The 27,002-nt window shown below is 43.2% G+C and overlaps 1 protein-coding gene across 1 annotated transcript in view; it reads left to right on the top strand.

Moving 5' to 3' along the window:
- Positions 1-26,469, top strand: part of LOC137411782 (uncharacterized) — a 90,201-nt gene extending 63,732 nt beyond the window's left edge. The window contains 5 exon segments of the mRNA XM_078777301.1: positions 3,668-3,770; positions 5,586-5,725; positions 12,197-12,259; positions 22,992-23,054; positions 24,152-26,469. Of these exon segments, the coding sequence (XP_078633427.1) occupies positions 3,668-3,770; positions 5,586-5,725; positions 12,197-12,259; positions 22,992-23,054; positions 24,152-26,469 (2,687 nt within the window).
- Positions 26,470-27,002: the final 533 nt, after the last annotated feature.

Raw genomic sequence — 27,002 nt, 5'->3', positions numbered from 1 at the left:
AGCATATTGCTCGTTTCAGATGTAGTAATTTTAAAGTACATGTCACATAAGTACATTCGATTTGAAGCTCGAGTGTCTCAGTGTTGCCATGCCATACATGATGTATTTAATACTGAACAAGAGTTTCATGTCCTTTTCATGTGCAAGTTTCATTCTGATATCCGTGTTAAATATATTGGTGTACTTGTATGCAAGTGTAACTAATTTGAAAATTTCAACAGTATGATGTCAAGTAATGATATTATTGTTTTGAAGGGTCTCGGGACGTATTTATACGATGTACAGAAAAGGAAAAAACAGTTACTCATGTAAATGTGACATGTACAAACACTATTTATTTTGAAATAGATGTATGTTTTATCCTCCGTTTCTATGTTAAAATCCTTCCTTCATTGCATCGTTCGTCCCATTCTGGGAGTCAGATTGCCCATTCTCTGTTTAGGACATTTTATAACGTGTGTTTTTCAAATTTAAGCACAAATGTGGTGGGTTGGGGCACAAAAATGCAGTGATATGGAAGTATGTTCTTCGCCATTTAAAATATAAGTGTCTGAGGTCAATTAGAATTTCGTCCAAAATGAAGGATTGAATGCGTCCAAAATTGATTAGGACGTTGCATGAAACTACTACACAAGGGGATGATTGCACTTTACCGGGCGCGCTTTTCTTAACCTTCTGACCCGAACGTAACCCTAAAACCCTCGGTAATCTGCTATCTACCCTGATACAAATGACGTACATAACAATATTGGCGATATGAATGCACTTTCCTTCAATAGGTGATTAGATTAGTTTGATTATAAGTTCAATCTTATGTACTTCAACTCTCCCGTGCTCTGTAATAATTTGTGTGATTTTATTTTAAATGGCGTCACAGCTTGTAATTGATTTTGCACGACAAATGTGGCTCACACACACATGGCTAGAATAACACTTTTCAACATAACAAGTCATTCCTAAAGGAGTTAATATTCCTCATTAGTAGTGAAGCTATCTGTAGCTCTCTGCACTGATATGGTCACAGTGAATAATGCACACACGTTATGATCAGAATATTTCGACAAACATTGTGTGATTAATATTTTGATAAATATTTGATCAGTTCATGCATAAGTATATATTTCACACACAAACATAATGTGGATCATATTCTCTTGAATGAAAAGGACATCGATTTCGACAAACTGAATACCCAGATATCTACATTCACATGAAAAAGTAAGTACACCCCATGTAAAGTTTTGACTTTTTCAACATATTTCAACACACAGCTATTTGATCTTCATTTCAACAATATTGATAGTTAAAGGTGATATAATATAACAAATATCATGAAACATTTACATTTTGTAGTCCATTGTATAATTTAAATAAACATAAATGCAAATTTCGCATGTGGAAAAAGTAAGTACACCCCTACATTTATCACTACTTCAAATACCTAAAATTAGAATCAGGAGCACCAGCTCAGGTGCAAATGATTAGAACATCGTTAGAGAGGATCTTGGAGGAACCTATCTTATTTAAACCTCAGACATTTAGTTTGGTTTGCTCTTTGTTGTTGAAGTGTGCGGCGTCACCATGCCTAGATCAAAAGAGCTCTCTGAGGCCTTCAGCAAGAAGGTTATAGATGCCTACGAGTCTGGGAAGGGATTTAAAAAGATCTCCAAACAATTTGAAATCAATCATTCGACTGTCCGGAAGATCATCTACAAGTGGAGGAGATTCCAAACAACAGCCAACTTGTTCAGGCCAGGCCGCCACAGCAAGTTCAGCCCGAGAGCAGACTGCAAGATGCTGAAATAAGTCTCTAAGAACCCCAGAATGTCATCACAGGACTTACAGGTAGCTCTTGCCACTGTGTTGATGTCAAAGTGCACGAGTCTACCATTAGAAGGAGGCTGCACAAATTTGATCTTCATGGGAGGTGTACCAGGAGGAAACCTTTGCTGTCCAGAAAGAACATCAGCACAAGACTAAAGTTTGCCAATGAACACCGAGGCAAAGAGCAGCACTTCTAGAACAATGTGCTCTGGGCAGATGAGTCAAAGGTAGAGCTATTTGGCCGCAGTATCAGAAGACATGTTTGGCGAAAACCAAAGACAGCATTTGACCACAAGAACCTGATACCAACTGTAAAGCATGGTGGTGGAAATATTATGGTTTGGGGCAGCTTTGCTGCATCAGGGCCTGGGCAGCTCACCATCATAGAATCCACGATGAATTCTTCATTTTACCAGAGGGAGCTTGAGGATAATGTGAGGCCAACTGTCGGAAAGTTGAAGCTCAACCGAAGGTGGACCTTGCAACATGACAATGACCCTAAACATACCAGTAAATCCACCAAGGAATGGCTGAAAATAAAGAAATGGAGGGTTCTGGAATGGCCAAGTCAAAGCCCGGATCTAAATCCCATCAAGATGTTGTGGGGGGATTTGAAACGAGCTGTGCATGCAAGAAACCCCTCAAGCATCGCACAGCTGAAAGAATTCTGTATGGAGGAGTGGGCAAAAATTTCTCCCAGTCGATGTCAGAGACTGGTAGACAGTTATAAGAAACGCCTACTTGAGGTTGTTTCTGCCAAAGGGGGCAATACCACCTATTAGAGCCAAGGGTGTACTTACTTTTTCCACATGCGAAATTTGCATTTATGTTTATTTAAATAATACAATGGACTACAAAATGTAAATGTTTCATGATATTTGTTATATTATATCACCTTTATCGATCAATATTGTTGAAATGAAGATCAAATAGCTGTCTGTTGAAATTTGTTGAAAAAGTCAAAACTTTACATGGGGTCTACTTACTTTTTCATGTGGCTGTATCTATATTATACAAAGTACTGAACGCTGGAAATTAATATATTATAGATGCCAACATTCAGTAACGATTTCGATGTGACACACACACACACACACACACACACACGCACACACACACACCATTACTATACTAACAGAAATGAATGATGTCAATCAATCCCCCCCCCCCTCCCTTCCCCTCCCCTTCCCACGCCTCCTGCCCCCAAGCCCTCTCCCTCCCACACTTCTCCCTGCTCTCAAATGTTGTGGTTGTGTGCTTCCCCTTCTCTTCCCATCTTGTCTTCCGCTCCCTCTTTTTGTATATTTTGTTTGTCTGGTTGATTTGTTTGTGAAATAAATGTTAGCTCTTTCACGAGCCTCGATTCAGTATACAAAAAAAAAATAAATAAATAAATAAATAGTTTTTACATGGTAAAATCTTTCTACGAAGGTCTTATGGAAATTGACCATAATATACCAAACAATGATCGACATTTACTCGATGACTTAGTCCTCCTCAAAAGACTGCACCTTCAAACATTTGTGTAAAATGCAAATGGTAGTTTTTAAACAAAAAAACAAACACGTTTCTCACAAACCTCAATGTCCCAGATACCCATGGGTTCTATTTAATTCGCCTTAATGTCGGTACATGCAAGTATATCTGGCATCTGCCAAATTATTCAAACCTGATTCTCACACATGCTTCACTGATTCCGTAATTTAAACGTCAATAACACAATTAAAGTGTTCATGGTAGTTAGTCAGGTAAATCATGCATGTAAAGTCACTTTCACTCACAGGTGGGACGACACACAAGGGATCATATCTCATCCATCTTCTTTGGCCATGCCTGTCTTCAGTGTGTATGGTGATCGCTGTATTCAACAGGGAAGCAGCAGCGACTATTTCTACATCTGTTGCCCAGACAGAGTTTTTCTCCATACCACTGGATGGCAAATACTGGTATGGGTCATATCAGGATGTCCAGAGTATCCTTCAAAGTGATGTCGATATTTAGCATCAGCGAGAATGTCCACGACCTTCGATCTGATGACACCATGTTGGGATTCGCTTCCACAAATCTCCTTGGAGATGGCCCGAAAGAGACAGTTTCCGTCACCAACTAGGTGATCTATGTTTTGGGACTGCCATCCAGGACACCTGGCTTTCAAACTGGCCATCGACCATGTGATTTTGGAATATCCAGTTTTTCGCAGTTGAATCTTCGCCACGAGGCATTCGTCGGGATGAACTGGATCTCTCGTTCTTCAATGTTTGTGATATTCACTTCTTGTGAGGATCGGGTGAATTTCCGAAGGCACTGATGAGGAGGATAGTTGTGATGTCGTTGGGGAGGATGGTTCCAATGATTGGGGTGGTGAACTCGGGCCATGATTCGGAGATGTCAAGGATGGCAGTGAGTCAGATGGAGATGTTGCAGAAGGAGGCGGCGCAGACTGGTGGATACTGGAAGAGATGGTGGCATCTGCTTTTTCTCCGTTGTACCATCTCTTGAGGTTCACGGCATTGTACTTCTCCTTCAGAACAGAAGACCCCTTCTGTAGATTATACAATCCCTTGCCAAGGACTTGGTGGATGACATAAGGTCCCTGGAAGCGGGCTGCTAGCTTATCACCCATCCGTGTCTCTCGTCAACGATTGACACAGGCAACCTGATAGCCGACCTAGAAAAAAAAAGAATTAGTTACCCATCTGTGTAAATATGTGTCGAAAGATTACCGTATGCATGCCCAAGATGTCAAACCAATCAGATACCTCATCACGATGTACATGTTAAAACATGTTATATTTCATTTATATAATTTGCAATAACTCAATTGTTCATATTCATCTGTTCACGACGGATCTGTTGCTAGATTTCCATTTCAACACAATGCCTTACTGACGATTACATAGTTAGATTGCAAATTTCAATTATGCATTGCTTCCTGTTTACCTTAAACATGGGACCACTGTGCTTGATATCATAACGTTGCTTCTGTTTGGCCTGGGCTGCTTCAATGTTGCTTCGGGCAGTAGCACGTCGACATGGAATGGCATCAGCCAACTGCTTCATCCGGGTTGCGACAGTATCTGGGTCAGGTTGTGATGGCAGCGATGAGTCCTCTGCGTCAGTGGGGGTCTGCAGATCAACAGGTAATCGGGCCTTCTGACCATAGAGGAGTTCAAAAGGTGACATCTTCGTTGAGGCTTGTGGGTTTGTCCGGTAGGCAAATGCAATGGGCTGCAGGTACTTGTCCCAATCGTCACATTCGTCGTTGATAATCTTCATAAGCTGCGTTATCATAGTCTGATTGAAACATTCGGTCAAACCGTTCGTTTGTGGATGATAAGCAGTTGTCATTGCTTGGTCTGTATCAAGGATGTCACACAACTGCTTCACCAAAGAGTTCCAAAATCCGCGACCTTGGTCATGAAGGAGAACCTTACTTGCGCCGAACCTAAACACCAGTCCCATCAGAAAAGCATGAACACTGTCAGCAGATTTGTCGCTTAATGAATCAACCTCTACCCATCTGGTCAGATACTCAGTGGCAACGATGACATAACGCTTCTCGTCGGCCGTCTCCTTCAATGGTCCAATAAGGTCAACTCCCCAGCGATGGAAAAGGTCTTTTACTGGAACAGGGTGTAACGTAGCAACATGAGGTCTGTTGTTGGTGTTCGCTTTTTGACATCTCTGGCATTTCTTACAAAATTCACGTATGTCGTTGGTCATCTTCTTCCACCAAAATCTCTCACTGATCTTCACTATAGTTGCGTTCTGGCCAAAATGGCATCCCCCAACGAGGTCGGAGTGAAGGGATTCCATGACTTTCTGCTTCTCGTCATCTCCGATGACAACCTTCTGCTTCTTGCCATCTTTGCCTTTGTGGTACAGGACCCTGTCGATTGTCGTAAAAGACGCTGCCTTCTCTCTTCACCGCCGCTTATCTTCCTTGTCAAAATCAGTAGGATAGGTACCAGATTCAAGATAGTCTGTCAGATATGTCACCTCTGGAGCATCCATGGTGATGAAATAACTTGTGATAGCAGTGACTTCTCAAGCAAGGATGAGAGGACAGTGATATGAATGATATTTATATACTGTTGCGGGGTCCTCCCCTATCCTCTGGTCTCGGTAAACCTCTGAACACCGAGGAAGTCCCCGGCAGAAAGATGTGTTGTCCTTGGTTGAAAACAAGCCAATCAATAACGAGTCCACACCAAGGGTTACGAACAAACCACAATATATTATAAATCCCACACAGGAATCACGACCCCAATTAGTACAGCGCTTCACCATATAATTCCTATCTACAGGTGGCACCACCTTATCGAGTCCCTTAACCCCCAAACTCACGGCCCTTTCCCCAATGTCTCTGGACTCCTCCCAGGCGACGTCGATTCCCTCCAGCGATCGTGGAATCAATTTCCGATTCCAATCAGTGGAGGCATAGACGATCGAACCAACCCGCAGGTCACATGGTCCAATCCCCAGCACGATAGCGGTAGAATGGGAAACCTCCCAAAGCCGATTTCTGGTACGTACACGGTTGCGGTTCAATCCGCGAGTCTCCTCAATAACCCTCCAAAAGCCACTGTCTTGTACAGCCGTCCCCGGCAGGCCACCGGAGAATTACGCCCGGCCGACGTGACACACAAACCTGGTCACTGCCGGTTGTGCGCGTGGCGAAGATGGCGGACGGCTTTCTCTCGCACCCGGGTTTGGAGGTAAGGATACTCGGCAACCTCAGTGAGGATACCCGACTACGCAGGCTACGCAGCAATCCGACGATCTCCTATCGTGTGGACTTCTTTTCCAAGGAGGCAAAGTTCCCTTGTACTGTACGTTTGACTGCTCGGTCTGGAGCTGCAATCAGAAACGTCGGCTCACGATCCTTCGCCGCTTCTTCCCTCCCCCCTCCTTCTCTTCCGGGTCACGATTCGATTTCCGGCCACATTTTACCAGGAGCGCTTTTAACCCTTTTAACCACAATAAGCATCATCTAGAATCAACATTTTCTTTGCTGATGACTACACTCTCTGCCGCTCCAATCCTCTTCCCTCAGATCGGCAGTCTGCAGCCTCCTCACTCTCTGAAGACCTGGACAAAATCACAGACTGGTCAAACATGTGGAACATGTCTTTCAATCCTGACAAATCTCACACTCTTACTTTGTCTCTCCGAAAAGATCGACTGGACAACCCTCCCATCTACTTTCTCAACAATCCTCTCCAAGAAGTTCTGTCGCTCAAGCTTTTGGGTCTCACTATCTGCCATGATCTTTCTTGGGAAAACCACATTTCCAAGCTGGCCTCCAAAGCCAGTCGCCGACTGGGCATCCTCCGTCGTGTGAAGTCCCTCCTCGGCACACCTGAGCTCTTCACCACATACAAGGCTTTCATCCGCAGCTCAATGGAATACTGTTCTCCCCTATGGGCTGGTGCTCCTGCCTCACACCAGGCTCGGCTTCACGCTGTTGAATCCAAAGCTTTCAGAATCATTGGAATCTCCCACGATGAAGCTATCTCTGAGGGCCTTTCACTCACTCACCGCAGGCAGGTAGGTGGTCTTTCTGTCTTCTACCGACTCCTCTCCGGCCTTGCTCCCCCAGCTCTCTCTGTGCTCTGTCCCCCAAATATTCCTACAGGTCGCACAAGATCTGCCAGCAACCCTCTGATGGTTAAACTGCCGAAATGTCGGCTCTCTGCTCACCTTCACTCTTTCATTCCTCTTTTCTCCCGCCTCTGGAACAAACTTCCACACTCCCTTCAATCCCACTCCTCCCTCCAGGTCTTTAAAACAGCTGTTCACCACCATCTCTTATCTTCCCCCATCCAAAACCTTGATCTTTTCTACCCCCACTAATTCACACCAGATCCACCATGTTTGAAATTCCAACTTCTTTCCTGGAAGTCCTGGCAGCGTCCATATGTTTTATACCTCTCCCACCCCCCCCCAACCCCCTTCCCATGCCTCCCCCCAAAGCCCTCTCCCTCCCACAGATCTCTCGATGTCTCCATGTCTCTCGGTCCCTGCTCTCAAATGTTGTGTTTGTGTCCTTCCCCCTCTCTCCCCATCTTGTCTACCGCTCCCGATGTTATTTGTTTTATGTGTCTGTCTTTCTGTGTGATTAATGTTCGCTCTTTCAGGAGCCTCGATCTTGTATACAAAAAAAACCATGATAACAAGAACCACCATAATTAGGGCCGGTATCCGTAACAATACTGAAATACAAAAAAGCCCCAAGCATGTCAGATTAATTAAATGGTAGTCATTTAAATACCTCTGCCCCTCTCCCACCTACATCAAACTTTCATGCACATATGCTGGGGCACAGTTTTAAGTGACATTGATTACCAGATTATCAACTGATTATCCGTTTCGGAGATCGTAATGTGTGCGTTTATCAGAATTTATTTCTTGTTCTTGAGTATGTAGTTTTCTTACTCATTGCGCTGCGAACCAGTTAATCTAATCTAATCTAACATTAATCTAAACGTATTTTCAAACCAGAAGGTCTCATTCAAAAGTCCAATCGTTTTGATTTATATTGCGTCCCTGTATTGTATACTACGACTATTAGTATGCACATTTTGAGTATTGTACTAAATATGTAACACATAATATGACGAATACCACTTCTGTTCATATCGATATTTAAAATTTCCATGTACGCACGTTTTGTAATGTATGTCAGTATTTGTATCGTTATGGGAGAGCTATATAACAACATCATAATTCCTATTCCTGTTTATCGATCATATACGTAAGTATGTAAATTGTTGAAATGTGACAATTTCTAAAATAAAATATAGTTTAAAATAAATGTCACCCAGTGTTTATAAATATTTGAAATATCTCCATTAGCTTTTGCGTAAACTTTATTAAAACTGCCAACTCCGAGTTGGGATTGAGACCAAAACCACTTGGTCATTGTAAAGAAAACAAACTTGTGTAATCTCATTTATTTACATCTTCTTCGAAATTTCATCCGCAAAAATAAGCACCACAAAAATGAATGGGTGATGCACATCATAACTTGCGCAGTTTATTCGAAAATTTTGATTTACGCGATCATGATGTATGATTACAACAATGTGATATTGATATCAAATCTCAAGAAAAGAAAATATACACTCTAGCTATAGATTTCACGAGTCGTTTCTTCAAACATGGTCTGACACATGTAACGTCTTCACGGTGAGCATCAAAATCTATCAATAATTACTATATCAAGTGTTCAAGTATGTCTTTAAAAGATTGAGAATATGTGTGAGTCTGCACTCAATATGTGTGAGTCTGCAATAATTATATTGTAATTATATTTCAATTCGGAGTAACAGGTTCATGTTAAACAACTGAAATAATCATTATTTATATTTAAAAATCACGCAATGCCTTATCTGCTTTCTGTATATTATATCAATTGTGAGAATACGATAAATAATGCGCGTATTGAAACGCCAAGACATTATTTGTTGAGAAAATGCTCAGCAAATATGTTTTATTTAATGGAAATGTAAACGAGAATGGGGGGCGATTCTATTTTGATGGGGGCGAGAAACGTATCCGCGTGGGGGGGGGGGGGGGGGGGAGTTTATACCGGTACAGATTCGCCGGGGGGAGAGTTTATACGGGGGCGGATTTATTTTGCGACACCGGCAAGCTGACCAAGCAGTTTTGGGGAACTTGAACTTTTGTTTTAATGCAAGCAGTGGAGGCTCTAGAGTTTAGACTGCCACAATGCAGCTCAGGGGAGCTTGCAACCTGATTAGAAAAATGTCAAGCAAACAAAATGAAATACAAACAATTTACTTCAAAGAATGCAAAACGATACAATAAGCAAATCATATAAGTGCGATGACGGACTTAATTAATGAATCATGACAGACTGAAACAAGAACGGCACTCAGTCGAGAGCATACCTCCGCCTGGTTGGCCATGTCACTCAGTGGTGAAGAATCACTGACAAAATTCAACAATTCTCATATCCGAATCCATATTCAGATCTTCACCAAAATCGATTCTATTTGTCCTTGTCAGACACCCTCCGGTCCACCAAGTTTCGTCCAAATCCGTCCACAACTTTTTGAGATATTCTGCAATGTATCGTTTTTGGCCCTATCTCCCAATGATGAAAAATCGCTTCAAAAAATTCGAATAGCCTGATCCAAATCCGGATCATCACCAAAATATCATCATTTCGTCCTGGTAACATACGCTCCATCTCTGCCAAATTTCATCCGAATCCATCCACAACTTTGAGATATTTTGTTCATAAACAAACAGACAGACAGGGGTGAAAACATAACATCCATCCACCTTTGGTGGCAGAGGTAACAACTAACACAGGCCACATGCATCCGATACGAAAGGCCGACACAACATCACACACACAGACCCTCTATCTAACCCAAGAAGGGAAAGGGAAGCAAAAGAAAAAAGAAAATTTTTTTCGCATGGAATTCAAATAAAACGGGATATGAGGATGGGAATGGAATGGGGTTCAGGCTTGTTTGAAGGTCAGATTCATCGATGCTCGTCAGAGCGGGGCTTGGTGGGAACAAAGTGAATGGACCAGTCATCACGCTCTGCGATTCCTTTCTCCAACCTCCTTCATGCAACATCAAATCTCTCAGCTCAGGAAGTTCATCGAGTTCGACTCCCTCGTAAAGCACACGTCGAGCCCGTTCACAGCATGAGGCTCCGATTGTCCCCGCAGAGACCCAAAGAAGCACCTTTTTCCACGGAATACCTCTTTTCCTTTTTGTCCACCTGCTTCTTGCACACTGCATCCTTCAGAACGTTCGTAGAGATCCAGTCCCTCACACCAACATGCTCAAGCCGTTCACGCCACGAGCAAGGATTCTCTTTGTAACGTGCCGCCAAGACCCGCTCTTCTTCGTCTGCTTCTTCTGCCTATCTCCTCCCACACGTTCTTGCTTCAAAGAAAAAGAGTTGAATCCTTTCCAAAGCTGTTTTTGTTTTTGTTGAACAAAGTTGAACCCCTGAAGACCCAAAATACCCCGAAGACCCCCAAAGACCCAAAATACCCTTCATGGCCCTGAGGCTCAAAAACACCCTGAATACCCGAAGACCCAAAACACCCCGAAGACCCAAAACACCCCGAAGACCCAAAACACCCCGAAGACCCAAAACACCCCGAAGACCCAAAACACCCCGAAGACCCAAAACTCCCTGAATACCCAAAACACCCCAAAGACCCAAAACACCCCAAAGACCCAAAATACTCCGAAGACCCAAAACACCCCGAAGACCCAAAACACCCCGAAGACCCAAAACACCCCGAAGACCCAAAACACCCCGAAGACCCAAAACACCCCAAAGACCCAAAACACCCCAAAGACCCAAAACACCCCGAAGACCCAAAACACCCCGAAGATCCAAAACACCCCGAAGACCCAAAACACCCCGAAGACCCAAAACACCCCGAAGACCCGAAACACCCCGAAGACCAAAAATACCCGGATGACCCAAAAAGTCCCAAAGACCCTTAAAGACACCGAAGACCCTTAAGACCCAAAAGCCTCTGAAGACCCTGAAGACCCAAAACACCTCAAAGACACAAAATACCATTGAAGGCCCAGAGGATCCAAAAGATCCTGAAGACCTAAATGGCCCTGAAGACCCAAAACATCATGAAACCCAAAAGACACCGAAATGATCAAAGATGCCCACCCCTCTGAAACGACGTGTGGTGAGGCGCGCGGAGCGCGCCGAGTCACGCTAGTATGTATAATCACGCAAGCGTAATATATAAAACAAAGTGTGTGTATGTGTGGTGTCCAAATGTAAGTGTTAAATTTAACTTCCACGCCCCGCACGACACTCCGACAAGCTAAGATGACTAATAAACAAGGGATCTCGGAAAGTCAGACCTGATGGGATACAAGATACTGACACAGACAGAGCAGCGCCGACTCGGACGTGCTTTCTCGAGCTTGCCCCGCAAGAGACCTCCCCTTCCCGCGATACTGAAATAATCAGAATCACTACAATTTAACACAGGTGGAGGCTAATGAACTTGGTGTGTGATTTTGAAGGTGCTTGGTTACACCTGAGCTAATTTATAATTGCTATTATATGGGGGTGGACACTTATCCAACTAAGATATTCTAGTTTTGTGTTTTTTATTAATTTTCTGAAATTTGCATAATTTGTTTTTCACTTGGAAGTTGTGGGTTGCGACATGTAAATAAATTGGAAAACGTCTGATTTAATGCAATTTAATTCCAGGCTAAAGAGCAACATAAGGTGAAAAACTTGGAAAGGGGGTGTAGACTTTCTATACAATATTCTGATAATGACTGTTGAGAAATGCTCCTTAAAATTGAGTTCGAGTGTGATGTTTTATTTTCAGATTTTATTGTGGCTGTGAAGGTGGAGTCCGAGTGGCTGGACCAGTCTTCCTCGTTCGACAAAGGTTTGAACGCCAACAATCTTCATGTTGTAGTTCTTTTTAGTTATTTTTTATGATAAAATGAGAACGCTATGTTTTGTTTTTTTTGCCAATTGAAGTTTCTGGTTGATGCTAATCAGGGGGCAGTCATAATTTCTTTACGAGTGACTGTTGGGCAGTGCATTGGTTCAATGCAATGTTCATGTGAATTATTATTGATCATTTATTATTAATGATTTTGTGTTGTTGAGATGGTGTTGATTGCAAAAGTTAGAGTAAAAAATGGAAGGGTATATTGTAGTTGGATTTGCAAACCATGGAATTATTTATTTATTTTTAAATTTAACTTTATTTTTGTTTGTTTGTTTTTCCTGCAATGTCAAGGCTCATGAAAGAGCGAGAACACTGAACAGATCAAGACGCAGCAGTATATAGAGGGGGGAAACACCAACAGCAGGGTTGAAGGAAAAAATAGAGCAAGACCTGGACAAATAATGGGTGTGGAGAGGAATGGGGGGCAGGAGAGGATGCATGGAGTGGACAAGATGGATACAGAAGCAAACTGTCATGAAGGAAAAACTGGAAGTTTGGAGGGAGATGGGGTTGTGGATGGCCGGTTGGTTGAGGGTTGGGGGGGGTCAGGAGGTTAGCCGGTGTGGAAAATATCATGGTTTTGGATGGGGTATGATCTGAGATGGTGGTGAACAGCTGTCTTGAAGACTTGGAGAGGACAATGCGATTGAAGAAAATGTGGAAGTTGGTTCCAGAGGTGGGGAAAAAAGAACAAACTAGAATGGCACTCAGCAGAGAGCATACCTCCGCCTTGTTGGCCATATCACTCAATGGTGAAGAATCACTTAAAAATAATTTTTTTAAATCATATCTGAATCCATATTCAGGTCTTCACCAAAACCGAATCCATTCTTCCTTGTCACACACGCACACCCTGTCCACCAAGTTTCGTCCAAATCCATCCATAACATTTTGAGATATTCTGCAATGTATAGTTTTTGGCCCTATCTCCCAATGGTGAAGCAACACTGAAAAAAATTAAATCATTCTCATATCCGAATCCATGTTTAGAACTTCACCAAAATCGAATTGATTAGTCCTTGTCACACACCCAACGGCTCCACCAAGTTTCGTCCAAATCTGTCCACTCCTTTTTGAGGTATCCTACTTTGTATCGTTTCTGGCCCCACCTCCCAATGGTGAAGAATCACTTTTAAAATTCTAGTAGCCGAATCTGGATCTTCACCTAAATCTAATCATTTCGTCCTTGTGACATACGCTACGTCGCTACATCTCTGCCAAATTTCGTCCGAATCCATCCACAATTTTTTGAGATATTTTGTTCACAAACAAACAAACAAACAAGCAGACAGGGGTGAAAACATAACCTCCATCCACCCTTGGTGGTGGAGATAATGAGCAGAGGTGAATCATGATCTTGATTAATGTAGTTTCACCAGCAGGGGGTTTATGGTGGACTGCGTGTACCCTGCAGAAACCTGGGGCGAACAAAGCATGGAAAGAGCAGAGGGTGCAAGACCAGAAAGGAGACCCGAGAAGACAGAGAGACGACCAAGCTGTCTGCGATGGGAAAGTGATAGGCACACTGACTCATCTTCATCACAGTAGATTCCAATAATATTGAAGGTCTTGGTTCTATTGGCGTCAAGCTTAGCAAGGTGTGAGGCAGGGGCACCGATTGCCCAGGGGGAGAGCAGTACTCCATCAAGCCTCAGATGAAGGCCGAGTTTGTGGATATGAGTGTAGGTGTGCCAAGAAAGGATGTTGCATGATGCAGGAAGCCCAATCGGCTGCTGGCTTTGGAAACCAACTTTGAAATGTGGTTTGCCCACTGACAATCATGCCTGAAAGTGAGACACAGGAATATGAATGACTTATTTACACCACTTGACTTTTTCAAATTTTCTTGTGTTTCACCTTGAATTCAAAATTGATTAAACTAGGGCATGCCCGTACTATATCTATATCTAAAATTATATCCCCCCCCCTCTATTTACATGAAATGGTTTGGTCCAAAGCGAACGGCTTGCGAGTACGGTGACAACCCCCCCCCCTCTATTTACATGAAATGGTTTGGTCCAAAGCGAACGGCTTGCGGAGTTTGGTAAAGAAATCGCCATAGCGTGCACAAACGCGCAGGAAAGCGAAAGAATCGCAAATTAGTTTTAATTAGTTTTAAAACATAGTTTAACGCCAACATAGCGGCAACATAGTTTGCCAACGTGAAACAAATGAATACGCTCTCAAATGTGCCGTCCGAGGCAGAGTCTGTTCGCCACGTTCGGCACACGTGATAACTCGCTGCTCTCTGATTGGTTGAATCGTTTTTTGGACATAGCTCGGTAACTACTTGTCCGATTAATATGAAACCTTGAAAAGGCACATCCTCGGGTCCCCAGCAATATACCTGGCAAGTTTCAAGTATATCGGACCCGTGGTTGTCGAGAAACAGCGGTCACAGACAAACACACAGACATACACACATACACACACACACACACACAGAGATTACTGGAATTATAGATAGATGGAGATATCTTTTGTCACTGATCTGCACATAAAACCCCTCAATGTCAAAGTGCAATTTTTTGGGGATTTTTTTATATAAACTAATTAAAAATGAAAACTTTAAATGTCTTGCGTCAATAAGTATTCTTGGGAAAATGCCAGGGGCATAGAAAAGGCCCCTTTATGTAGTATGCTCCATGTGGCAAAGTATATTATAGAAAAGAAGGGACATTCCATAGCTTGTAGAAAATGCCAAACAAAACAAAATAAGGGGCATTCAAAAATCTTGTGTGCATGCTGGACTCCCTGTGTGTTCTGAGGAGGAACCAAGTAATGCTCTGGAAAAGTTCATATTAGGGTTTGCCCTACATCTGGCAAATAAAATTCATTTACTTCTTCATCCAGGTGTATGAATCAAATTGGCACCTCTTTGTATGAACTGGTGTCTATTTACTTCTGTCATGTCTCTGTTTATACAAGTGCACATTCGCATAAATAAATTTAAAACAATTAACAGACATTTGAACACAAATAATCATAAAAATTCCGAAAGCGGTCGAAGTTGGTGGTAAGGCTTTTTCCTCTTCCTGAAAGTCATCATACTTTACTCAGAAACGTGATCAACTTTGATTGATCAACATTCAGCAGCATATATTCAACGAAAAGGTAAAATGATGATTTGACATTTGTGATGGATTCTGATTTGGATGTAAATGCTTTTCCATTATATTTGCCCTCATTTCAAGTATGTTCATGTGTATTTTCGCTTTGCAACGCGGGGTACTCCTGCAAGTACCACATATGAAGGGGCCTTTTCTGTGCCCCTGGCATTTTTCCCAAGAATGTCCCTTCTTTTCGATAGTTTGCCACATGGCACATACCAGATAAAGGGGCCTTTTTATGCCCCTGGCATTTTTCACAAGATATATTTTAAATACGAACAAAATGCATTTGTTCATTGTACAAGACTTTATTCAAGACAAAACAAAAGACTTGAAGAAGGAAGGGGAAAAAAAGATTCAACCCAGATGGGATTTTAACCGACAATCCCAGCTTGGGAGTCTGATGCTTTATCCATTAGGCCATTGAGCAAGCATGTTCGAATTTTTTTTTAAATATATTGTTATGTCGGAGGGTAAAGGAATATCTAGGGCCAGGTAGATCTGTGTAGGTAACATGCTTTGACTGTCGCGATAGGGAATCTACCCTGTAATAAGTTCTATGTGTAGTCCGGTTTGTCGGAATAAGCTGTATTGATGTCCTTGGTCGTCGCCTCAATTAAAGCCGTTTGGTCATTCGCGAGCCCTGGTATTAACCGGCGGGTATTCGCACGACAACTGGTAGTCATGAGTGGGATAGAACCATGTTATAAATCTGGTGTCAAGAGTGCGGAGAATTTGGAAAGAAAATTTTCATAGTCTGAGGCGATAAATTTGCATCATCGATCGGTGCGCGGGACGCGAACAGGGCGTCAGTTAAAATTTAAATTTTATACCTGGTAAAAGCCGCGTGGGAAAGCGACCTCTTCTTAACGGATGGAGGAGGTGGGCAATATGGAAGAAAGGATGAAATATGTGGGAAGCATTTGGGGTGAGTCAGATGTAGATGGGGGGGGGGGGGGGTTGAGCATAGTGATGGAACTTCCCCCGCCGTAGGGACGGCCCCCATAGACAACCAGGCCTTAATGCAATTTATGGCGCGATTGGAAAATAAAATTGATGGAATGAAATGTGAATTGAAGGGAGAGATGGGAGAAATGAACAATAAAATGGAGGCTCAGAGTGAGTAAATGGAGGGATGAAAAATGAATTGAAGGGCTTCCACCTGGTCCCGATAAACCTCCAGGCCAGCATGTGGGAAACATCCTCCATTTACCTCTTGGCACTCCCCATCTACCTGTAGGCATTCCCCATTCACCTCTAAATTTGCAGTCTCCCGTTATAATTTGCTTGCCATTCTCGGTGCAATTCCCAATTTGAGTTCCCCCCCGTTCCGATTCAAATTCTGCCACCCTTGGCTCTTCCTGGGCCCCATTGGCACCGTTCTTCCGTCCTTCCTCCAATTCCTTCGTCCATCCTTCAATTTTGTTTTCCATTCCCTTCATGTCCCCCTTCAATTCATTTTTCATTCCCTCCATTTGCTCACTCTGAGCCTCCATTTTATTGTTCATTTCTCCCATCTCTCACATCAATTCGCATTTCATTCCATCAATTTTATTTTCCAATCGCGCCATAAATTGCATTAAGGCCTGGTTGTCTATGGGGGCCGTCACTACAGCGGGGGAAGTTACATCACTAAGCTCAACCCCCCCATCTACAGTCACGTGAAAAAGTAAGTACACCCCATGTAAAGTTTTAACTTTTTCAACATATTTCAACATACAGCTATTTGATCTTCATTTCAACAATATTGATAGATAAAGGTGATATAATATAACAAATATCATGGAACATATACATTTTGTAGTCCATTGCATAATTTAAATAAACATAAATACAAATTTCGCATGTGGAAAAAGTAAGTACACCCTTGGCTCTAATCGGTGGTATTGACCCCTTTGGCAGAAACAACCTCAAGGAGGCGTTTCTTATAACTGTCGACCAGTCTCTGACATCGACTGGGAGAATTTATTGCCCACTCCTCCATGCAGAATTCTTTCAGGTGTTCGATGTTTGAGGAGTTTCTTGCATGCATAGCTCGTTTCAAATCCCCCCACAACATCTCGATGGGATTTAGACCCGGGCTTTGACTTGGCCATTCCAGAACCCTCCATTTCTTTCTTTTCAGCCATTCCTTGGTGGATTTACTGGTATGTTTAGGGTCATCGTCATGTTGCAAGGTCCACCTTCGGTTGAGCTTCAACTTTCCGACAGATGGCCTCACATTATCCTCAAGCACCCTCTGGTACAATGAGGAATTCATAGTGGATTCTTTGATGGTGAGCTGCCCAGGCCCTGATGCAGCAAAGCTGCCGCAAACCATAATATTTCCCCCACCATGCTTTACAGTTGGTATCAGGTTCTTGTGGTCAAATGCTGTCTTTAGTTTTCGCCAAACATGTCTTCTGGTACTGTGGCCAAATAGCTCCACCTTTGACTCATCTGTCCAGAGCACATTGCTCCAGAAGTGCTGGTCTTTGCCTCGGTGTTCATTGGCAAACTTTAGTCTTCCCCTGATGTTCTTTCTGGACAGCAAAGGTTTCCTCCTGGAACACCTCCCATGTAGATCAAATTTGTGCAGCCTCTTTCTCATGGTAGACACGTGCACTTTGACATCAACAGTGGCAAGAGCTACCTGTGGGTCCCGTGATGACAATCTGGGGTTATTAGACTTATTTCAGCATCTTGCGGTCTGCTCTCGGGCTGAACTTGCTGGGGCGGCCTGGCCTGAACAAGTTGGCAGTTGTTTGGAATCTTCTCCACTTGTAGATGATCTTCCGGACAGTCAAATGATTGATTTCAAATTGTTTGGCGATCTTTTTAAATCCCTTCCCAGACTCATAGGCATCTATAACCTTCTTTCTGAAGGCCTCAGAGAGCTCTTTTGATCTAGGCATGGTGATGCTGCACACTTCAACAACAAAGAGCAAACCAAACTGAATGTCTGAGGTTTAAATAAGACAGGTTCCTCCAAGATCCTCTCTAACGATGTTCTAAACATTTGCACCTGAGCTGGTGCACCTGATTCAAATTTTAGGTATTTGAAGTAGTGATAAATGTAGGTGTGTACTTACTTTTTCCACACGTGAAATTTGCATTAATGTTTGTTTAAATTATACAATGGACTACAAAATGTAAATGTTTCATGATATTTGTTATATTATATCACCTTTGCCAGTCAATATTGTTGAAATGAACATCAAATAGCTGTATGTTGAAATATGTTGAAAAAGTCAAAACTTTACATGGGGTGTACTTACTTTTTCACGTGACTGTACACCCAACTCACCCCAAATGCTTCCCGCATCTTCCATCCTTTCTTCCATATTTCCCACCTCCTCCATCCATTAAGAAGAGGTCGCTTTCCCGCGCGGTTTTTACCAGGAATAAAATTTAAATTTTAACTGACGCCCTGTTCGCGTCCCGCACACCGATCGACGATGCAAATTTATCGCCTCCGACTACGAAAATTTTGTTTCCAAATTCTCCACACTCTTGACACCAAATTTATAACAGGGTTCTATCCCACTCCTGACTACCAATTGTCGTGCGAATACCCTCCGGTTAATACCAGGGCTCGCGAATGACCAACCGGCTTTAATTGAGGCGAGGACCAAATATGGATTCGGCCATAAACTGCGGGAGGAAGAAGTGAAGAGGAAGAGGCGGAAGCACTTACCTATAGCGATCCAACCACAGCTTCGATCCAGCAGGGGAATTAACTCAACGATCACAACATGTTGAATGGAAAGGGAAAATAATGCAAGGATTTATTTACAAGGAATCTTGGGACAGGGAAATACGCGCCAGTCATAAAATGTCCTAAATCGGGATCCCGCACACCGACTTCCAAATACGAGACAGGGGAATGAATTGCAAAAATAACTGTCCTCCGTGGACGTGTGAAATGTGGTGCGTCTTAACTGTGTGCAGTCTTGTCCACCATCCAACGTGGCTCCAAGCTCCGGCACGAGGAAACCCTCCGTCCGCTTCGCCCACGCGCTCTGCCAGGCCCGAGCCAACGCCCCACTCCAGGCTCCTCGTCAACCGCCCACGAGGTGAGTTTGCTCCCAGCACCAAAAGCACCAAGAAGGACCGAGCACCGCTCCAAGCACCAACACAGGGCTAGCGATCTCCACACGAGGTGGATCTCCAACATGAGACACAAAAAGACAGGAACGGCAAGAGCGCGGGAGGAAGGAAGGACACGAATCAGACCAGGCCAGCAGAGAAGAGAGCGCAATCCCGGCGAGCTGGCAGTTTTACTGCTCGCCCTGTGACGTCCGGCCTTTCTTTCTCCAACCGGAGCCTCGTCTCTCGACCTCTAGAACGTTCGCACCTGCTGGCTTTCTCCCATTTGTCGAGTGCCTCCTGCTCCAACCAAACCCCCGCTCCCTGGGCGTGGCTATCCTGCGACGTGGCTGGTTGCTAGGCCAGCTGGTGGTGTGGCTGGTTGCGGCCCCATTGGCGGTGCCCCGGCCTGGCCTCCTGCCCATTTTCCAAAGACTTTGTGGTAAGGGAGGGGAATTATTTAACGAGTGCACTGAGGACCTATCTAAGTGTTCAAATGAGTGCGTTGCCATAAGGGACACAGGTTTGACGACAGAGGGGACGACGAACAAAGGAATCTTATCCATAATCCCTGTACCATTTGGCACGCCTTGCTCCCTCGTAGCGGGGACATCAATACAGCTCATCCCGACAAACCGGACTACACATAGAACCTATTACAGGGTATATTCCCTGTCATGACAGTCGAAGCATGTTACCTATACAGATCTACCTGGCCCTAGATATTCCTTTACCCTCCGACATAACAATATTAAAGGGGTATAAAGTGTGTATATACTGTATATTTCATTACATTAATTTTTCTATATATCTTTATTATATTCTCCGGAGGTGATTCTGTCTGTTGAACATCTGTCCGGGGGTGTGGCTTCCTTCTTTGAGAGAGTAGCTCCACCCATTCTGGAAGAGGCTTCAAAAACAAATATCCACCATTTTATTTACTCGCATAGCTTTGAAGCCTGTTTTGTTCGGCCCATGGTGTCTTGCTCTCTCTCACAGTTTTATTTCAACTCTAATTGGATATCTCATTTCATTTTTCACAGTCGCTAACATGGTTTTGGACTCGGTTGAAAAAAACCGGAATAAAATCCGATGAAAGTTTCCGTTTACAGAACGAAATGCATTTTCAAAGGCCTATAACATAAAGGCCATTGACACTCTCTCACACCTTTATCTCCCTATAACTCACCATCTGATTTCATTTTTATCGATGGTTTTAGATTCGGTGTCAGCAATAATTGATAACATTCACGCACACCTGGGGAATTGCCGAGATATATGAAAAAAAAATCACGGCACGGGCTGTCATACACCGCCTAAAATAACCCACGGGAAAATGGCGAGATATTTTCAAAATTTGTGGCGGACTTTTCCATTTGATGACAGTCGTCACGATGAAATATTTAATTTATACGTCGTCACAATAATGTGGGGAAAGGGGTGAAGCTTCGTTCACGTATCATCACAGACGGCAAATTGCCGAGATATATTAAATAATTGCGGCTTTTCGCGGCACGATATATCTTACACCGCCCAAGTACAAAGACAGGAAATTGCCGAGATTTATGAAGAAATCGCGTCGGACGTTTCCATCGTCACGATGAAATGTTTAACTTATACGTAGTCAACAATGTTGGAAGAGGGGCGAAGCTTCGTTCACGTATCGCCACAGACGGCAAATTGCCGAGATTGTGTGTGTGTGTGTGTGTGTGTGTGTGTGTGTGTGTGTGTGTGTGTACATGTGTGTGTGTATATATGCATGTGTATATATGTGTGTGTATGTGCATATGTGTATATGTGTGGATGTGTATATGTGTGTGTGTGTATGTGTGACCTACTCCCATGTGTGTGTGTGTGTGTGTGTGTGTGTGACCCACTACCCCATGTGTGTGTGTGACCCACTCCCGCGTGTGTGTGTGTGTGACCCACTCCCGCGTGTGTGTGTGTGTGTGTGTGTGTGTGTGCGCGTGTCGAAGAGAGACACAGAAATGTGAGTAACAGAAATGAAAAAAAGAGGTGTGTGTGTGTGTTTGTGTGACACCCCCCCCCCCCCCCTCCCCGTGTGTGTGACCCACTCCCCTGTGGGTGATCCACTCCCTGGTGCAGTGTGCATGATGGGGGCGGGGAGGGAAAGGATTTTAGCTCTTGGTCACATTTTACATGAGATGTAATCACACATTTCAAACTGTATTTCCCATTTGCACGCACATGCATTCACATGTTATCAGAAGTAAATACATTGTGTAGATTACATCATTTGTGGATCTGATAAATTGCCAGGAATCATTTTGTAAAACGGAATGTGCAGCATCAAACTCAAGATGTCCAAATATCACACACATCCATGCCCGTGGGATTCCCACGGGTGACCCCACTAGTCTTATTATAACAGAGCAAACGTATATGGTTATGTATGGACCAAAAGGTCTTCTTCTTCAAAATAAATTATTAACACCCTTTTAACCCTCTTAATTACGTTTAGACTACTGAGACCCTCAGACCTTTGACTCCCCTTTAATTCCCCCAAGACCTTTAATACCACCAAGACCCCTGAAGTCCCAAAATACCCTGAAATACCCATAATGCCCTCAAAGACCCCAAATACCCCGAAGACCCAAAACACCCCAAAGACCAAAAATACCCTTGAAAGCCCTGGGGCTCAAAAAGACCCTGAAGACCCAAATGGCCCCGAATACACAAAAGACACCAAAGACCCAAAATACCCAAAATATGCCGAAGACGCAAAACACCCCGAAGACCCAAAACACCCCGAAGACCCAAAACATCCCAAAGACCCAAAACACCATGAAGACCACAAAGACCCTTGAAGACCCTGAAGACCCCGAAGACTCAAAACACCCCAAAGCCCCAAAACACCATGAAGACCCAAAAGACACCGAAATGGTGAAAGATTCCCATCCCTCTGAAACGACACGTGGTGAGGCACGTGGAGCGCGCCGAGTCACGCTTGTATTTAAAAATATTTAATGAAGCAAAAACTATAACACTCAGGTGGAATTTGTTTCGAACACCATTAACGAGACCTATTGGCCAATGTATATTCCAAGTTTGAACTAGTTTTAATGTGGAGCCCTTGAGATCTGAGTGCCAACATATTTTGGGTGGACGGACGGGTGGACGGATGAACAGACACCAACGTGATTTCGACGGTTTTCAAAATAAGACTCAAGAATACGGAAACAAGCCGTTGATGAAATTTGGAACCCATTACCTGGATGTATAAAACAATTTCTCGTGTTTAAAGTTCCCAAGAGCATAATGAGCTCCATCATTGGGAAATGAAAGAATATAAGATTGGAGAACCCCAACCTCGCCCTCTCCCAGGGAGCGGACCTGTTTCTCCGGTTTTGATCGGATTTAAAAAGTCTGATGTGTATGTTTGCAAGTTTGTAGTAGATGCTCCATAAGCCTTAGAAACTTGAAAAATCTAAAGTTCAGTTTTAATGTGATGTTTTTCTTTTCAGAATTGATTGTGAAAGTGAAGGTGGAATCTGAGTTTGAGGATGACTCACGATCTCAAGAGAAAGGTCTGAACCACAACAACATTCTGCTTGTTCCAGTTACAGAAAGTCATGTGTGTGTGTGTGTGTCTGCATTGCACAGGAGGTTGTGAGAGATGCTGTTGCACTTGTCTTTTAAGGCCACATGGTGACTTTTGGCCATGTTAAAATGACCCAGCTCATTAATAACGGATTCCTCTCTGCATATTGAAGCATCACTATATTTGTTTGAGATGTTCAGGGTAAACGTGTGTTTCAGAGGAGGAATTAATCTGTAAAACTATTCGGGTCAAATACATCATCATTCACAATGCATGTTCCTCTTGAACCAAACCAAATAAGGAGAGAGGCTAGATGCTAGAGCTTCGTCACTGCCACGCATTCGTAAATCCCCACAATTCCCACCTCAAGCAAAGTTAAAATATAGCAAAAAGCAAGGTGTTGACACCTGGAAAAGTATTGCCTCTCTACTCACAGCACCTCTCTGAATGGATAAACAAGCCAACTTGCGTATTTATTTCGTAAATTAACATTTTAAAGAGTCTCACCATCCCGAATGACATGCCCACGAGAGATGGCAAACAGGAGCATATGCACTGGGCATTCGCCAACAGGCCTCGCCATGCCTTGATTCGTCTTCATATTGCCAATGAACACTTTTCAGAGAAAAGCAGAGTATTGTTTCTCCGAGAGGGCTGGTACCCCTTTGTCCTTCGTCTCTTTTCCAGATATTGCAGATAGAAAAGTTATGAAAGTCATTCTGTGTTGGGGGACACGGAGAACAATGGATGGATTCAACAGAATGTTCATCAAAGTATGTTAACCACCATAGGAAGCAAGGGGAAACTGATGCCACAACCATTAACACATGGTGGGGAGCAAGCCTCTGATTGCGACACACTGTCCAGAATGATCGGAGCAACCTCTGAAAAGATCGTTTGTGTGTGATCAGTAAATGTCTGACTCATTTGGGGAGATGCGCAATTCCTCTATTTTTGAATCTTTCCTGTTCAATCTTATTGAGCATATTTGGGGCCAATCTTCAATATAATTTGAGTGAAATATATGTCAATTTTGTAAAGTTGGTGCGATTTAATGATGATTTTTGTGACTTGTCTTTGCAGGGAAACAAACGAAACTGGTTTCTTGTACAAACTGTTCCCAGTGGTTTGACATGGAAGTTTTCAATCGGCCCCCGACTCGGAGTGTTTGTCCAGAAACTGACGAACCTGGCAGCGTGTCTCTCACACGCAGATGTAAGCGTTGTACAGAGCCCCTCAAGAATATCCGAGGAAATGAGAGACAACACAAGTGTTCCTTGTGTGACAAATCATTTATAACATTGTCGTCTTTAAAACGACATCAAGCAATCCACACGGGCAAGAAGCCATACAAGTGTTCGTTTTGCAGCAAGGCATTTGCTGATTCGTCATATTTGCGTCAACATAAAAAACGTCACACAGGAGAGAAGCCGTACAAGTGTTCGTCTTGCAGCAAGTCATTTGCTGATTCGTCATATGTCCGTCAACATGAAAAGATTCACACAGGAGAAAAGCCCCATCAGTGTTCTTTATGCAGCAAGGCTTTTACTACTTCATCATACTTGCGTCTACATCAAACGGTTCACACAGGAGAAAAGCCCTATCAGTGTTCTTTATGTAGCAAGGCTTTTACTACTTCATCATACTTGCGTCTACATCAAACGGTTCACACAGGAGAAAAGCCCTATCAGTGTTCTTTGTGCATCAAGGCTTTTGCTACTTCATCACGCTTGCGACTACATCAAACGATTCACACAGGTGAAAAGCCCTATCAGTGTTCTTTATGCAGCAAGGCTTTTATTTCTCCATCACTTTTGCGTCGACATCAAACGATTCACACAGGAGAAAAGCCCCATCAGTGTTCTTTGTGCATCAAGGCTTTTACTACTTCGTCACACTTGCGTCTCCATCAAACGGTTCACACAGGAGAAAAGCCCTATCAGTGTTCTTTATGCAGCAAGGCTTTTATTACTCCATCATGCTTGCGTCTCCATCAAACGGTTCACACAGGAGAAAAGCCCTATCAGTGTTCTTTATGCAGCAAGGCTTTTACGACTTCATCACACTTGCGTCTCCATCAAACGGTTCACACAGGAGAAAAGCCCTATCTGTGTTCTTTATGCAGCAAGGCTTTTATTACTCCATCACTTTTGCGTCGACATCAAACGGTTCACACAGGAGAAAAGCCCTATCAGTGTTCTTTATGCAGCAAGGCTTTTACTACTTCATCATACGTGCGTCGCCATCAAACGATTCACACAGGAGAAAAGCCCTCTCAGTGTCCTTTATGCAGCAAGGCTTTCACTACTTCATCATACTTGCGTCAACATCAAATGATTCACACAGGAGAAAAGCCCCATCAGTGTTCTTTATGCAGCAAGGCTTTTACTACTTCATCATACTTGCGTCTACATCAAATGATTCACACAGGAGAAAAGCCCCATCAGTGTTCTTTATGCAGCAAGGCTTTTACTACTTCATCACTTTTGCGTCGACATCAAACGATTCACACAGGAGAAAAGCCCCATCAGTGTTCTTTATGCAGCAAGGCTTTTGCTACTTCATCATACTGGCGTCTACATCAAATGATTCACACAGGAGAAAAGCCCTATCAGTGTTCTTTATGCAGCAAGGCTTTTATGACTCCATCACATTTGCGTCAACATCAAACGATTCACACAGGAGAAAAGCCCCATCAGTGTTCTTTATGCAGCAAGGCTTTTACGACGTCATCATACTTGCGTCTACATCAAACGATTCACACAGGAGAAAAGCCCCATCAGTGTTCTTTATGCAGCAAGGCTTTTACGACTTCATCATACTTGCGTCAACATCAAACGATTCACACAGGAGAAAAGCCCTATCAGTGTTCTTTATGCAGCAAGGCTTTTATTTCTCAATCACTTTTGCGTCGACATCAAACGATTCATACAGGAGAAAAGCCCCATCAGTGTTCTTTATGCAGCAAGGCTTTTGCTACTTCATCATACTTGCGTCTACATCAAACGATTCACACAGGAGAAAAGCCCTATCAGTGTTCTTTATGCAGCAAGGCTTTTATTACTCCATCACATTTGCGTCAACATCAAACGATTCACACAGGAGAAAAGCCCCATCAGTGTTCTTTATGCAGCAAGGCTTTTATAACTCCATCACGTTTGCGTCAACATCAAACGATTCACACAGGAGAAAAGCCACATCAGTGTTCTTTATGCAGCAAGGCTTTTATTACTCCATCACATTTGCGTCAACATCAAACGATTCACACAGGAGAAAAGCCACATCAGTGTTCTTTATGCAGCAAGGCTTTTACGACTTCATCATACTTGCTTCAACATCAGAAACATTCACACAGGAGACCAAGAGTAAGAACAGCAAATGATAACGAGGAGAAAGATTAGGCAAACAGCAGAGGAAGAAGAGGAAGGTGACAAAATATTTAAAATGAGCCGCAACAACTGGAATAAGATCAAAATAGAGGGATGAGGTGAAAGACCATGACTCCCTGGAATAGAAAAACAACAAACGGAGAAAAACACGAGTAAGTTTTTTTTTTTCCACTTTTTTTTCTTTTCTTTTTTGGATACGGGATCGAGGCTCGTGAAAGAGCTAACATTAATCACACAAAAAAATCAAAGAGACACATAAAACATAATAAGGGGAGTGGTAGACATGATGGGGAGAGAGGGGTAAGCACACAAATACAACATTTGAGAGCAGGGATATCGGGAGATCTGTGGGAGGGTGAGGACTTGGGGGGAGGAGGCGTGTAAAAGGGGGGGGGGGGGGGAGGAGAGAAGTATAAAACACTTGGACACTGCAAGGACTTCCAGGAAAGAAGTTGGTATTTCAAAAAAGTGGATCTCGGGTGAATTTGCTGGGGTAGAAAAGATCAAGGTTTTGGATGGGGGAAGATAAGAGATGGTGGTGAACA

The sequence above is a fragment of the Myxine glutinosa genome, chromosome 5 (assembly GCF_964187855.1).
Source record: "Myxine glutinosa chromosome 5, kmMyxGlut1.1, whole genome shotgun sequence".
In the NCBI taxonomy this organism is placed as follows: domain Eukaryota; kingdom Metazoa; phylum Chordata; class Myxini; order Myxiniformes; family Myxinidae; genus Myxine; species Myxine glutinosa.
This window is presented reverse-complemented; position numbering and strand designations above follow the sequence as displayed.